The sequence below is a fragment of the Gavialis gangeticus genome, unplaced genomic scaffold (assembly GCF_001723915.1).
Source record: "Gavialis gangeticus isolate Ggan-Ray unplaced genomic scaffold, GavGan_comp1, whole genome shotgun sequence".
Lineage (NCBI taxonomy): Eukaryota > Metazoa > Chordata > Crocodylia > Gavialidae > Gavialis > Gavialis gangeticus.
The window spans coordinates 28,585,842-28,597,324 of NW_017729033.1; the positions used below are offsets into that span (position 1 = coordinate 28,585,842).

Consider the following 11,483-nt stretch of genomic DNA (forward strand, 5'->3'; position numbering starts at 1 on the left):
CAGAAATAGACCAGATATCATTACATGGCTAGCCTTGACAGTGGGAGACTGAGGTGACAAATGCCAGGTTAGTGCAGGGGAGATCACACAGTGGTAGTGGAGGGAGGGGGGTGCAGGGAAGCCCACATGGCCCAGGAGCACAGAAGAGCCCACAGTGCAGAAGTGACGGGGCATGCAGGGAAGTCCATGGGGTGGGGAGAGCATGGGGAGCCCATATGGCAGTAGGAGAGGTTGTGGGGAAGCCCACACAACGAAGGGAGTGGGCAACAGCATGCAGGAGAAGTGCAGGGAGACCACATAGGGGCAGGAGGGCATACAGCAGAGAAGTCCATGCAGCAGCGGGGCATGTGAGGGAGACAGCATGGTGACAGGGTAGATATATGGCAGGGGACCCCATGCACTGCGTAGCCTGGGGCTCCCGTGGCCCACATGGAGTGGCCCTTACGGCATGCAGCCCATGGCCTTTAAGGAGTTGGATAGTCCTGGCCTGTTATTCACAGACGTTTAGGGCTGGAAGGAACCTCGTGACATCATCAGGTCCAGCCCCCCCCGTTCTGGGCAGGAAAGACTGCTGGGGTCAAATAATTCCAACAAGGTGTATGTCCAGCCTCCTTTTGAAGATCTCCAGAGTAGGTGCATGTACCACCCCTGCTGGGAGTCTATTCCAAAATCTGGTCACATGAACCGTGAAGAAGTTTTTCCTTATATCTAGTCTGAAACTTTCTCCTACGAGTTTATGACCACTGTGCCTGGTTTTCCCCTGAGGTGCTCTGGTGAATAGTTGTTCCCCTAGCCCCTGATGCTCTCCTGATATATTTGTAAGCTGCCACCAAATCCCCTCAAAGTCTCTTTTCTAGGCTGGACAGTCCCATATCTGTCAGCCTTTCCTCGTACAGCTTGCTCTTCAGGCCTCTAATCATACAAGTGGCTCTTCTCTGGACTCTCTCAAGCGTCTCCACATCCTTCTTGAAGTGCAGCGCCCAGAACTGAATGCAATACTCCAGCTGTGGCCTCACCAATGCTGAGTAGAGTGGGAGTATAACTTGCTTAGTTTTGTTTGAGCGGCATCGGTTGATGCATGCCAGCATACTGTTTGCTCTGCTAACTGTAGCATCGCAGTGGTGGCTCTTATTCATTTTATGGCTAATTAGGACCCCAGGTCCCTTTCGGACACGGTGCTAGCAAGAGTAGCACCACTGAGCCTGTAAGTTTGTTGCAGATTTTTCCTCCCCAGATGGAACACTTTATACTTCTCAGTGTTAAACAGCATCTGGTTCTGGTCCACCCATTTATAACTAATCTGTCTAGGTCCACCTGGATCGTCAGCCTACCCTGATGCGTGGCTGCACTTCCCCAAAGCTTAGTGTCATCGGTGAACTTTGCCAGTGTGCTTCTCACCCCCACATCCAGATCCTTGATGTAGATGTTGAAAAGTACTGGTCCAAGTATCCAACCCTGGGGGACCCCACTGGCTACCTTCCGCCAGGTCAACACAAATCTCTATCAGTACTCTCTGGGTCTGACCCTGGAGCCAGTTCCCACTCATCTGACCATTGAATTGTCAGGCCCATAGTCCTCTAGTTTGACTTTGAGAGCCTCATGGGACACCAAGTCAAAGGCCTTCCTAAAGTCTGAGTAAATGACATCAACCTCATTTCCCTTATCCAGGTGGTGAGTAATCTGGTCATAGAAGGAGATGAGGTTAGTCAGACATGACCTACCCACGAGAAAACCATGCTGGCTGTCATTCAGAATTTTGCTTTCTACTAGCTTACTGCATATGGACTCCTTGAGAAATTTTTCAAGAATTTTCTTCTACGATTGAGGTCAGGTTGACTGGCTTGTAGTTTCCCTGGGTCCTTTCTCCTCCTGTTCTTGAAGATGGGCACAACACTGGCCCTCTTGTAGTCTTCTGGGACCTCTCCTGAGTGCCATGAATTCTCAAAGAGGTCTGGCAGCAGTCCTGCAATAACTCTAGCTAATTCATTCAGCACTCTTGGATGGATTTCATTTAGTCCTGCTGACTTATAGATATCCAGTCTCTCTAGCTGTTCTTTCACCAGTTTTACTATATTTCATCTACACTGACTGTTGATAGATGATCATCCCTATTGTGACTATTCTGTGTCATATTTGCATTCAGCAGGCTATCACTCTTAGACTGGTGGAAGACAGATGCAAAGTACTTGTTCAGGAGTTCAGTTTTCTCCTTGGTGTCAGTGATCAGATGTCCAGATGCATTGAGCAGTGGTTCCCGTTTCCACTGGTTTTCCTCCAGTTACCTACATACCTACAGAAGGGCTTCTTATTGTCCTTGATTTTGGTTGCTAACTTGAATTCGGTCACCGCCTTTGCTTTTCTAATCTGTCCCCTGCAGGTGTGGGCCAATCTTATGCAATTCTCCTTGGGGCCTATTCCTAGCTTCCATTATTGGTAAGCCTTCCTTTTCTTCTTCAGAAGATCTGCGACTTCCCTACTGAGCCAAGATGGCCTCCTGGCCCTTGTGCCACCTTTTTTTGTGTATGGACAACTTCTGTGCACGGAGGATCATAATCTTGAGGAACAGCCACTCTTCATTCACACTCTTTCCCTGCAGTCCATAATCCTACAGGGCATTACTCACTATGTATAAGGTTAGAACCGAGGCCATAATGCCTCCCTTCTGGCCTGAAAGTCTTCAAACTTTTCTGCATGCATTTTTTATACATTTCATATATACCTTTTCACTCCAAGGCTGTTCTCAGGCACCTGAGACCCATGTTATAACGTTGTAAAAGACCTTATACTTGATGAGCCAATGACAGTAACCTTGTGTGCATTGCAGATTTTCTTTTGAAAGTAAAGACTTCCATGGTGAATTTGCATTATCAAACACTTACTAATTTTACAGAAATGTTGTTATTTCTTAAAGATTAAGGAAATATAGGGTAATTTGGGGAAAAAAGAACCTAAATAAACTTATAACAATGAAAACTAAGAGTTAAACACCAAATACCTATACCTGTTAACTGTAAAATTTGGTCATCAATGTGTGTCACAGCTTCATCATGCATCACCTGACCTCCAATTACGAATTCTAGTCGCCCTTCTTGAAGTAACTGATATACCTATCATATAAAAAGGCAAGAAGCAGAAGATAACAGAAAGGCTCTTTCAGTCTTTACCACATAGATTATAACAAATTGTAGAGACTGACAAGTTTTTTAGATACAATCCTTTTTAAAACAAGGATCTACCATGATTTCTGAGCGTATAGGGCTGTGGAGGATATGACGGTGGAGGCAAGGTTGTTTGGGACTCAACTATATTTACACACATTCCAAGTTTATGCTGATGAAGATATGGCAGCTTTTTTAAAAGTTAAAAAAAATTAAAGTATTAAATCTTATCCCACAATTCTATTTCTTATTTAGTTACTACTAGTTCTTTCAATAGTTCCATAGTTATACATTTCCATAATAAAATTATGGGAGATGAACTGTTTTTTTTAGGAAAATTCTACTGTACATAGGGAACTATTCTGTGCAGCAGCTTTGGATTTTTGATTAGAAACCCTTTTGTTCTCCAGTGCTTTAGATCTTGGGTGATGGCCAAACTGTCGCATGAGTGCCACATGTGGCACAGATAACGGCTGTGTGTGGCACCAGTAAATTGGAAAGGAGGAGACAGGAGAGCAGACAAGGCAGGAAGCAGAAGGCAGAGCTGGCAAAAAGCAAAAAACAGAGCAACAGGTTGGACAGAGGTAGGAGATCAGAGTGGTGGCATCCAGGGAGGGCACAGGGCTAATTTGTGGTTGGCGCCAACTGCATTAGACTAAATGTCCTTACTGGATTTACCACCTGTCCCAGAAATAGCACAAAAAGTCTAGTACCACTGGAAATTGGAATCATCTGGCTCTTTAATCAGTTGCAGCTTGGTTACAAATTTTAGCAAATGTTTTGGATATGGAAAAAATGATAATGCCACTGCCCTATTCTACCAATGATCACTGCAGCCTTGCAGTCATCATTTATACTACAGTTTTCTGATACCCAAAGTCTTCAAAGCTAATTTAAGGTCCTGTAAGTGCACAGCCTCTGTAAGCACAGATTTTCACTCTCTGTCAGTAATTTTTTTTAGAAACTGGCAAGTAGTATACGACTTCCACAGCTATTATGCTTCTTTCCCCAGGATCTTTGACTGAATACCCCTGTGTCTGTCCAGATATGATGTCAGATTGTCAATTTTGAGTATAACCATTCCTATTGCTCATAATATAGTAAAACTGCTTTAGGGCTAAGCATTCACCAATTAGTTCCAGCTGACTGTGGCAACTGATTAGCATGCTGGGAGACAGATAACATATCTGGGGTAGGCAGAGAACTGCTGCTTGACCTAGATGAAAAGCACTGAGAGCTATCATCTTCCATTTGGTGGGGATGTCCTGGAGAGATACCTTTGATCCAGACTTCTGGGCACAGGCACTTTTTCACTTGTTTTATGGAACTAGTGAGAGGTTGAAAGTATGGAAAAAATAATTTCAGCAGGTGACATACATCCACAGGAAAAAAAGCAACAATGACAGATTTGGAGTCAAACCCTTCACTGACCAAAATCAAGTTAGGCCTGAAATTCATGTGCAGCTGCACTGAAAACAAACACACACCGCTCAGGAGGCTGGTATGCTTAATCACTGTGGCATATCTGCAGCTATACAAGGACAACCATCACTGTCTTCATCTTAAGTAACTGCAGCACATTGGTCAAGGAGGCAGCTGTCACACTGGGAAGCACAAGTGGGGGATGAAGAAGAGGATGTGCAGTAAAGGAAATTGCATAACGTGAGCTAAGGAGTTTGTCCTTGTGCTGCCTCTGTGCACAACTGCTGCAGAATCCATCCTTTCAGGGTGTTCCCTTCAATACTGCAGGATCTGCTGCAATTATCTTGTTTATTTTGTAATGTTAACTCTCTGATCTTGTGTCGATATTTTGTAAGTGGGTTTAGCTAGATCAGTAGAATCAGGATATCAACTCTAATATCAGTTTTGTTATAGTAGCCACTAATATTAGAATTCAAATGGGAAAAGGGGGGCAGAGGGAGGGACAATAATTAGTATAATCTGATTTCAAGGTCCATACCTAGCAACTGCTAGGGTTAAAAACAAATGTTATTTGTAACAATGTCTAGGACACTTAACACAGATTAAAAATACATTTGTTTCTAGCTGTCCTAGTTTTAAAATAACCAACCAGAGAACTGTCACTAGGTTTTTGAACAAACGGTACCTTTTAGCACCATTCCAAGACTCAATATAGCACATTCCAGCCTTTCAACCAGGATTCTTTTTCAATCCTTTTAGGGAAATGGACAGGAGAATAGAACAAGAGCATACAGCTTCTGAAAAACAGCAACTGTCTTGGGAAACAAAGGACCCCAGATTTCATTTCTCTACTAATTTTGTATGAACATCAAAATTGATCAATGGAAATTTTCTGAATTCTATCAAACAATAAAGCATGGAAAGCAGTAAAGTACAAGCTTCTGTCAGATGCATGGAACAAATGCTTTTTTCTTTTATTTTTTGTCTATTACATCTATTATAGTGACTTCAGGTCAATGAGTTAATTTAAAAAAAAAATCATTTTAATTTTTAACACTGTCCCATAAAATACTGACTCAGCTTTTTAATACAATTTTGGGTATAAGGGTTTTGAGGAGTAGGTGGTTGTGTATGGTAGGTAATATCTTAGTGTTATATGGCACTTCCTACTCAAACTAGGTGGGAGCTCTAAATAATTGCGTATGGCAAAGTACAGTCTATTCTATTCTATTCTATTTTGCAGATCACCCAGTTGTAGGCACTTAGATCTAATCTTTGATCTCATGTGTTGTAATGCAATGTGGCTGCCACCAAACTAGCTCAGGCTTTGATTTTATTGCACTTGTTTTGTCTGCATCCCTGAGGAATGACAAACATAAAACCCTACAATGGCTTCACCACAGAATCATTCTTATGATTAGAACCACTATTTGCAGATTAAGAAAAGAGTCAAAGTTCACAATAACAAGACATCCTTAGCACTGGTGATTCTTACGGGGCTGTTACTACAGTGGTCTTGTTTGCAAATGAAGATTAGTATATTTTGTTTTAGTAAAAAGATGAAACTTTTTCTTTGTAGTGATGCTTTGCAGTAGTTCAAAAACTTCAGATAATTTGCAGATATTGGTGCAGACTTCCATGCAGGACTGCTCTACTAGCACTCCCCAAGCCTAGAACTACAGTATGTTGCCTTAACCCCCCGCCCCCCTCAAAATACTAAAAGGAATCCTGTAATCTTCTGCTGCTTCCTCATCCACTGTGAAAAAAGCAGGGGAAAGGCATGTATCTGCTCTTCCTCTGTATCAGCTTGATCCCCAGTTATGTGTGTACCTACATGGAGCTGTTAGCAGCTGATACAGGCTAGAGGACCCTTCAGATGAAGGGTGCCTACAGACCTTTAGGGGGCCCACTCTAATTCCTGGCACTTTATACAAGGTGCCATGAGTCAGACTCCCATCTCCAACCAAACAGACTTTCACCTGTTGGGTCGGGTGCCAGGTCCACGAGGGGACTCCAATCCACCCAACCCCACCGAACCCACCAGCTCCAGCCAGGCAAAGCAGCTGGCAGTTCTGTGCTGCCACTGTCAAGAGGCCTAGGTGGGCAATGGGAGAAGGAAGCCCCACTTGCCTTGTGGGCGCCCCCCCCAGCTAGGATACTGGGGGGAAGCAGGCTGGGCCCGTGAGGCAAAGGGGGGCTTCCCTTCCCCCACTCCCTGCCCAGACAGCAGAAGCACAGCTGCTGGGTGCATTGTCTGGCTGAGGCAGGTTGGAATAGAGCCTCCCCGCCTCGCAGGCCCAGCCCAGCTTCCCTGAATACCCTAGCCAGGGTAGCTGGGGGGAGGCTGGGGCTGCAAAGTGGGGAGGCTCTGTTCCACCCCATGTCCCCCCTCCAGCTCTGGCCAAGCAAAGCAGCTGGTAGCTCTGTGCTGTTCCCTCCCCCTGCCTCCCCCACTGAAAGCCCTGGGGGTGGGACTGGGCTGCTGCTCCCCTACACAAGTACCACAGCAGCTCAGTCCCACAAACCATGAAAAATTAACCCTGGGGAGAACACAAGTTCCCTACAGTGCTCTGCTTTACAGCGTCTTCATCTAATACCTCTTTTGACCAGGGTTAATTTTTGACAAGATCATCTATTTTAAAGCACTCTGCAGCCATGCATGTGTTACATCACAACTGTAAAGCACTGTTAGGGACCTGATCACATGAAAAATGTAACTTGTGTAAGCATCCAAAGTATCCCAGTTTGTACACAGTACCTCAAGGACAACAACAGCAGCAGAAAGGCAAGGATTAAGCTACCATGCCCTTCCCACTAAGTGGACTGCATGAAATTTATAGCAGGCAGAGAGGCCTTGTGTTGAGGTCACAATTCAAGTGGTTTTACCTGATGCTTCTGTACATCTGTGGCTACTGTGTCCCACCAAAGGCGAAAAAACTCCTGTTCTACTGCAATAAATTTGCGATGATTTTCTTTCATTAGTTCTTCTACAACAGAAGTATATACATTGGCAGCATAGGCATGCATGCTTTCCTGCAAGACAATATAAAACATAAGTCATTCCTGATTAATTAATTTGTTTAAAATAAAATCGGTTAGAAGACCTAGAAAGAAACAGTGGTTTAGAGGCTGGAGTGCTAATCTGAAGTTCAGGAGGGCTGGATTCAATTTCCTGCTTTGGCATAAACTCCCTAAGCAACTTGAGAAAAATCGGAGTCGCTTTGGGAATAGCTGTTACTGGTATACCACCTCTGTCAACTACTAACTCTAGTACAGGGGTCTAGTCCTAGATCAAAACCCTGATGTAATATGTTATGCCTGCACAAGGCTTGGGCCCATAGGGCTATAATCCCTTAATGAAGATTTTATATGCTATCTGAATTAAAGTAAACAAATAATATTTTTGTTGTATTCACTTTATCAGATGAAGTGAACTCAATTTCACAAAAGCTTGTGCTTTATGTATAATCATATTTAGTTAGTTTATAAGGTGCACAGCTACCCTGCCTTTTGTCTGACTTGGCTAGCTACCCCTCTATCAAATAACCCACTGTGTACTTGAAAAACTTACTGTTTTTTTAAACCTATGTGAATAAAGGACATATTTTGGGGCTTTATTCACAGCAAGCTACAACCAGCCCATTTCAATCCTTGAACATATCTGGGACTTCCAAATGACACAAATCTAAGACAGCAAAACTTCCACAAAGCTTCTGCAATTTTTCTTCTAACATACACATGCATATGCATTTAACATTTGTTAAACAGCAATTGTTTTCCCTTTTAAAAAAGTGCATATGTTTTTAAGACTGAAATGAGCTAAAAAAGGAAAGATTACTTTGCATGAAGGGAGTGAAAAAACAACTTTGGGAGGCAAGCATATTTGGCATTAGTACACTGGTACCGCAATTAGAAAAGGAGCGGCATAATAAAAATGCAGAGACTGGGGAAAATATCTAGCAATTCTGGGTCGAAGACAATGCATTGGACTGTTTGAATAAAAGTAGTCAGATAATCTTGATTTAACAATGGCCTGGCTAAACTAGGAGGATGCACTTCAGGAGGGATGAGGCCAGCATTGAGAGGGTCCGGAGGAGGGCCACTTGCATGATCAGGGGACAGCAGGGTAGGCCCTACGAGGAGGCTACAGGAGCTGAACCTGTTCAGCCTTCACAAGTGAGGGCTGAGAGGGGATCTAGTGGCCGTCTATAAGTTTACCAGGGGGGACCAGAGGGGATTGGGTGAGACCCTGTTCCCCCGAGCACCTCCCGGAATAACAAGAAACAATGGCCACAAGTTGACTGAGAGTAGGTTCAGGCTAGACATCAGGAGGCGCTACTTCACAGTCAGGGTAGCCAGGATCTGGAACCAGCTTCCAAGTGAAGTGGTGCTGGCTTCTACCCTAGGGGTCTTTAAAAGGAGGCTTGATAACTACCTGGCTGGAGTCATTTGAGCTTGAACTTAGTAGGGGTCATAAGAGCCCTGTATTCATTCCTGCCCAGGGCAGGGGGTCAGACTAGATGATCTGCTCAGGTCCCCTCCGAGCCTACTTCTACGAAACTATGACGAAAACTAAGTGCTAACACAGAATTTGAACCTGCATCGTTTTAAATGCTCGGAAGTCCCATTAGTTGCAGTGGGACTAGAAAGCACGCAATAAAATGTGATGTCACAAGTAATGATGAGATTCTCTTCTAATTCTTAACTTCTAATGCTTGATATAGGGTCATATATCCACTTTTACTGCAATTAAAACAAAATAGTGATTTTGGTTTTAAGTATCATATGTTTAAGATGTTTAAATATCACAGTGATAGGCATGCAATATTAATTGAGGTGTTTATGCTGTTTAAACACCTTGGTGAATTGCCTTCCAAAAACACCTAGATAGATAAAATGTCAATCATGTGAAAAGGAGTACTTTAATAAGTTTTTGAAGTACTGAAAAGTCATAGGGAATTTTACACTGCACACAGCATTCTAGGAAATTCCCACTGTCCTCCGTGTTGGGGTAAGGTGTACAGAACAGAATCCATAATATTATTGTGGGGAAAATGATGACAGTTATGATTCTCCACTTTAAATCATCTATGTTTTATGTGCACACCCAAAACTGAAATTCTGCATCACTATAAATCTTCAGAATGCAAAGTAAATTCCTGTTTTGATATCAAAAGTCATCATGCTATTATAAGCATAAAAATGAAAGTGAAAAAATTATTTTGTCAGTCATAAATGACAACACAGCCAACTGAAGAGATAATACACAGAATTTAGGACCACATTAGTTATTATCCCACTGGGAATTACATTTAGGTTTCACTTTATTAGAGAGGCATTTGAAAGGATCTGTATATATTCTCTGTGGTTTTTGACCAAAAGATTTGCTGATGGTCATGATTTAATAATACAGGAACTGAGGCCTCAAGCAATTTTGTCTTCTTAGAAATAGATCATTAAAGTTTTATTTCTCCTTCAGGAATCTTCACCTGTCAACTGACCTGAAATACAAAGTGCTTCTGTGTTCTTTCAGACAATTTCTGGGTATGGCTTGAGATGGGAAAGGAATAATTTGATAATCTTATTAAAAAATAAAAGCAGAGAACAACATGGATTCCTTGTCATGCAATCAGAAGAAACACTTACAAAAAATGATTTCTTGCCCTTCTAGCAAGTAAAATGGCTGAAACAGCTCCTGCATAACTAAAATGATCTGGACTAACAACTGGGGGAGTATTTAGAACCAGAGCCATAGGCAGCATTAAGAAATCATTTAATTTATTTGCCTGGAGTCTCTATTTTGTTTATGTCTTTCTAGGTCGGTTCCAACTCTTCCTCACCCCTAACGTTACACTTTTTGTTTTAAAATGTTTTTCTCCCCAATAACTCCTGTATAATAAGGTGACAACAGACTTTAAACATCTCAATCTTCCAACTGGCTGACAATGAACAAAGCTTGCAGGATGCTCCAGATATACCGAGGAATTATTTTCTTGTTAAAAGTGCCACCAGGACTGTTGTCTCAAACAAACACAAAGACACTAATTAAAGATGTTCATCCAAAATTTTCATACATAAACTTCCTGACTCGAAAAAAAAGTGACTGATTTACACAAGAACAAAAGTAATCCAAGGTAAATTCAGCACAGAAGATAAATCTTCCATAGCACAGGACTGATCATGGATTTTGAAGGTAAATCCTACAAGGTTTGGCTTTAGGATGCAAAATGAATCAATATCCCAAACAAGCAAAATCAAATCCTTGTTAGCAATATTAAAGACCAGCTGCGCTCAAAGCCCCAAGCCACAGGCACACATGCATTATTCAGCGTAGTGCCTGACTGCACCCAGAAGTGGCACCAGATTGATGAGCGGTGCAGCACTGCAGCCGCCGCGCTGATTTACACGTGGTCCCCGTAGCACGAGGGGTCCTTATGATGACCCCTGGTAGAGCTGCACGACCACGGGACCAGCCTCACCCACGGACCCAAACTCAGCTCTTTCCAGCTACAAATCTCAGTCTGGGCCAGCGAGACACAAACAGCCCTTGGGGCGCGGGCTGGTGCGAGGGGGCAACCTTGCATCTCATAACCGAAGGCCTCTTGCAACCTGCAGCTGGCAGACAAGGCCCCAGCGGTGACAGAAACAGGAAGGCCTCGCTGGTCCCTCTCCCCGCCGGCCAGCCCCAACTGAGCGGCGTGGGGGGCAGACACCCCCCTTGGTGGAGGGGACAGGCACAGCGCAGCCTCTCAGAAGGGGGCGAGCCAGACCCAGCACCCCGGGGAGCTACCTGAACCGTGTAAACCCAGCCAACGTCCATGTGGCTGTGGGCCACCACAAAAGCCTTGAGTTCGGGCGTGCAGGCGGCCCGCAGCGCCGCGCTCAGCAGCACCGCGCTCAGCA

General features: G+C 43.7%; 1 protein-coding gene across 1 annotated transcript in view; it reads right to left on the bottom strand.

Moving 5' to 3' along the window:
- Nucleotides 1-11,478, bottom strand: part of MAN2B2 (mannosidase alpha class 2B member 2) — a gene marked incomplete at its 5' end in the record, with an annotated part of 52,929 nt that extends 41,451 nt beyond the window's left edge. Inside the window, 3 exons of the mRNA XM_019525813.1 lie at nt 3,002-3,107; nt 7,467-7,613; nt 11,371-11,478. Coding sequence (XP_019381358.1) covers nt 3,002-3,107; nt 7,467-7,613; nt 11,371-11,478 — 361 coding nt within the window. The remainder of the gene's footprint in view (nt 1-3,001; nt 3,108-7,466; nt 7,614-11,370) is intronic.
- Nucleotides 11,479-11,483: the final 5 nt, after the last annotated feature.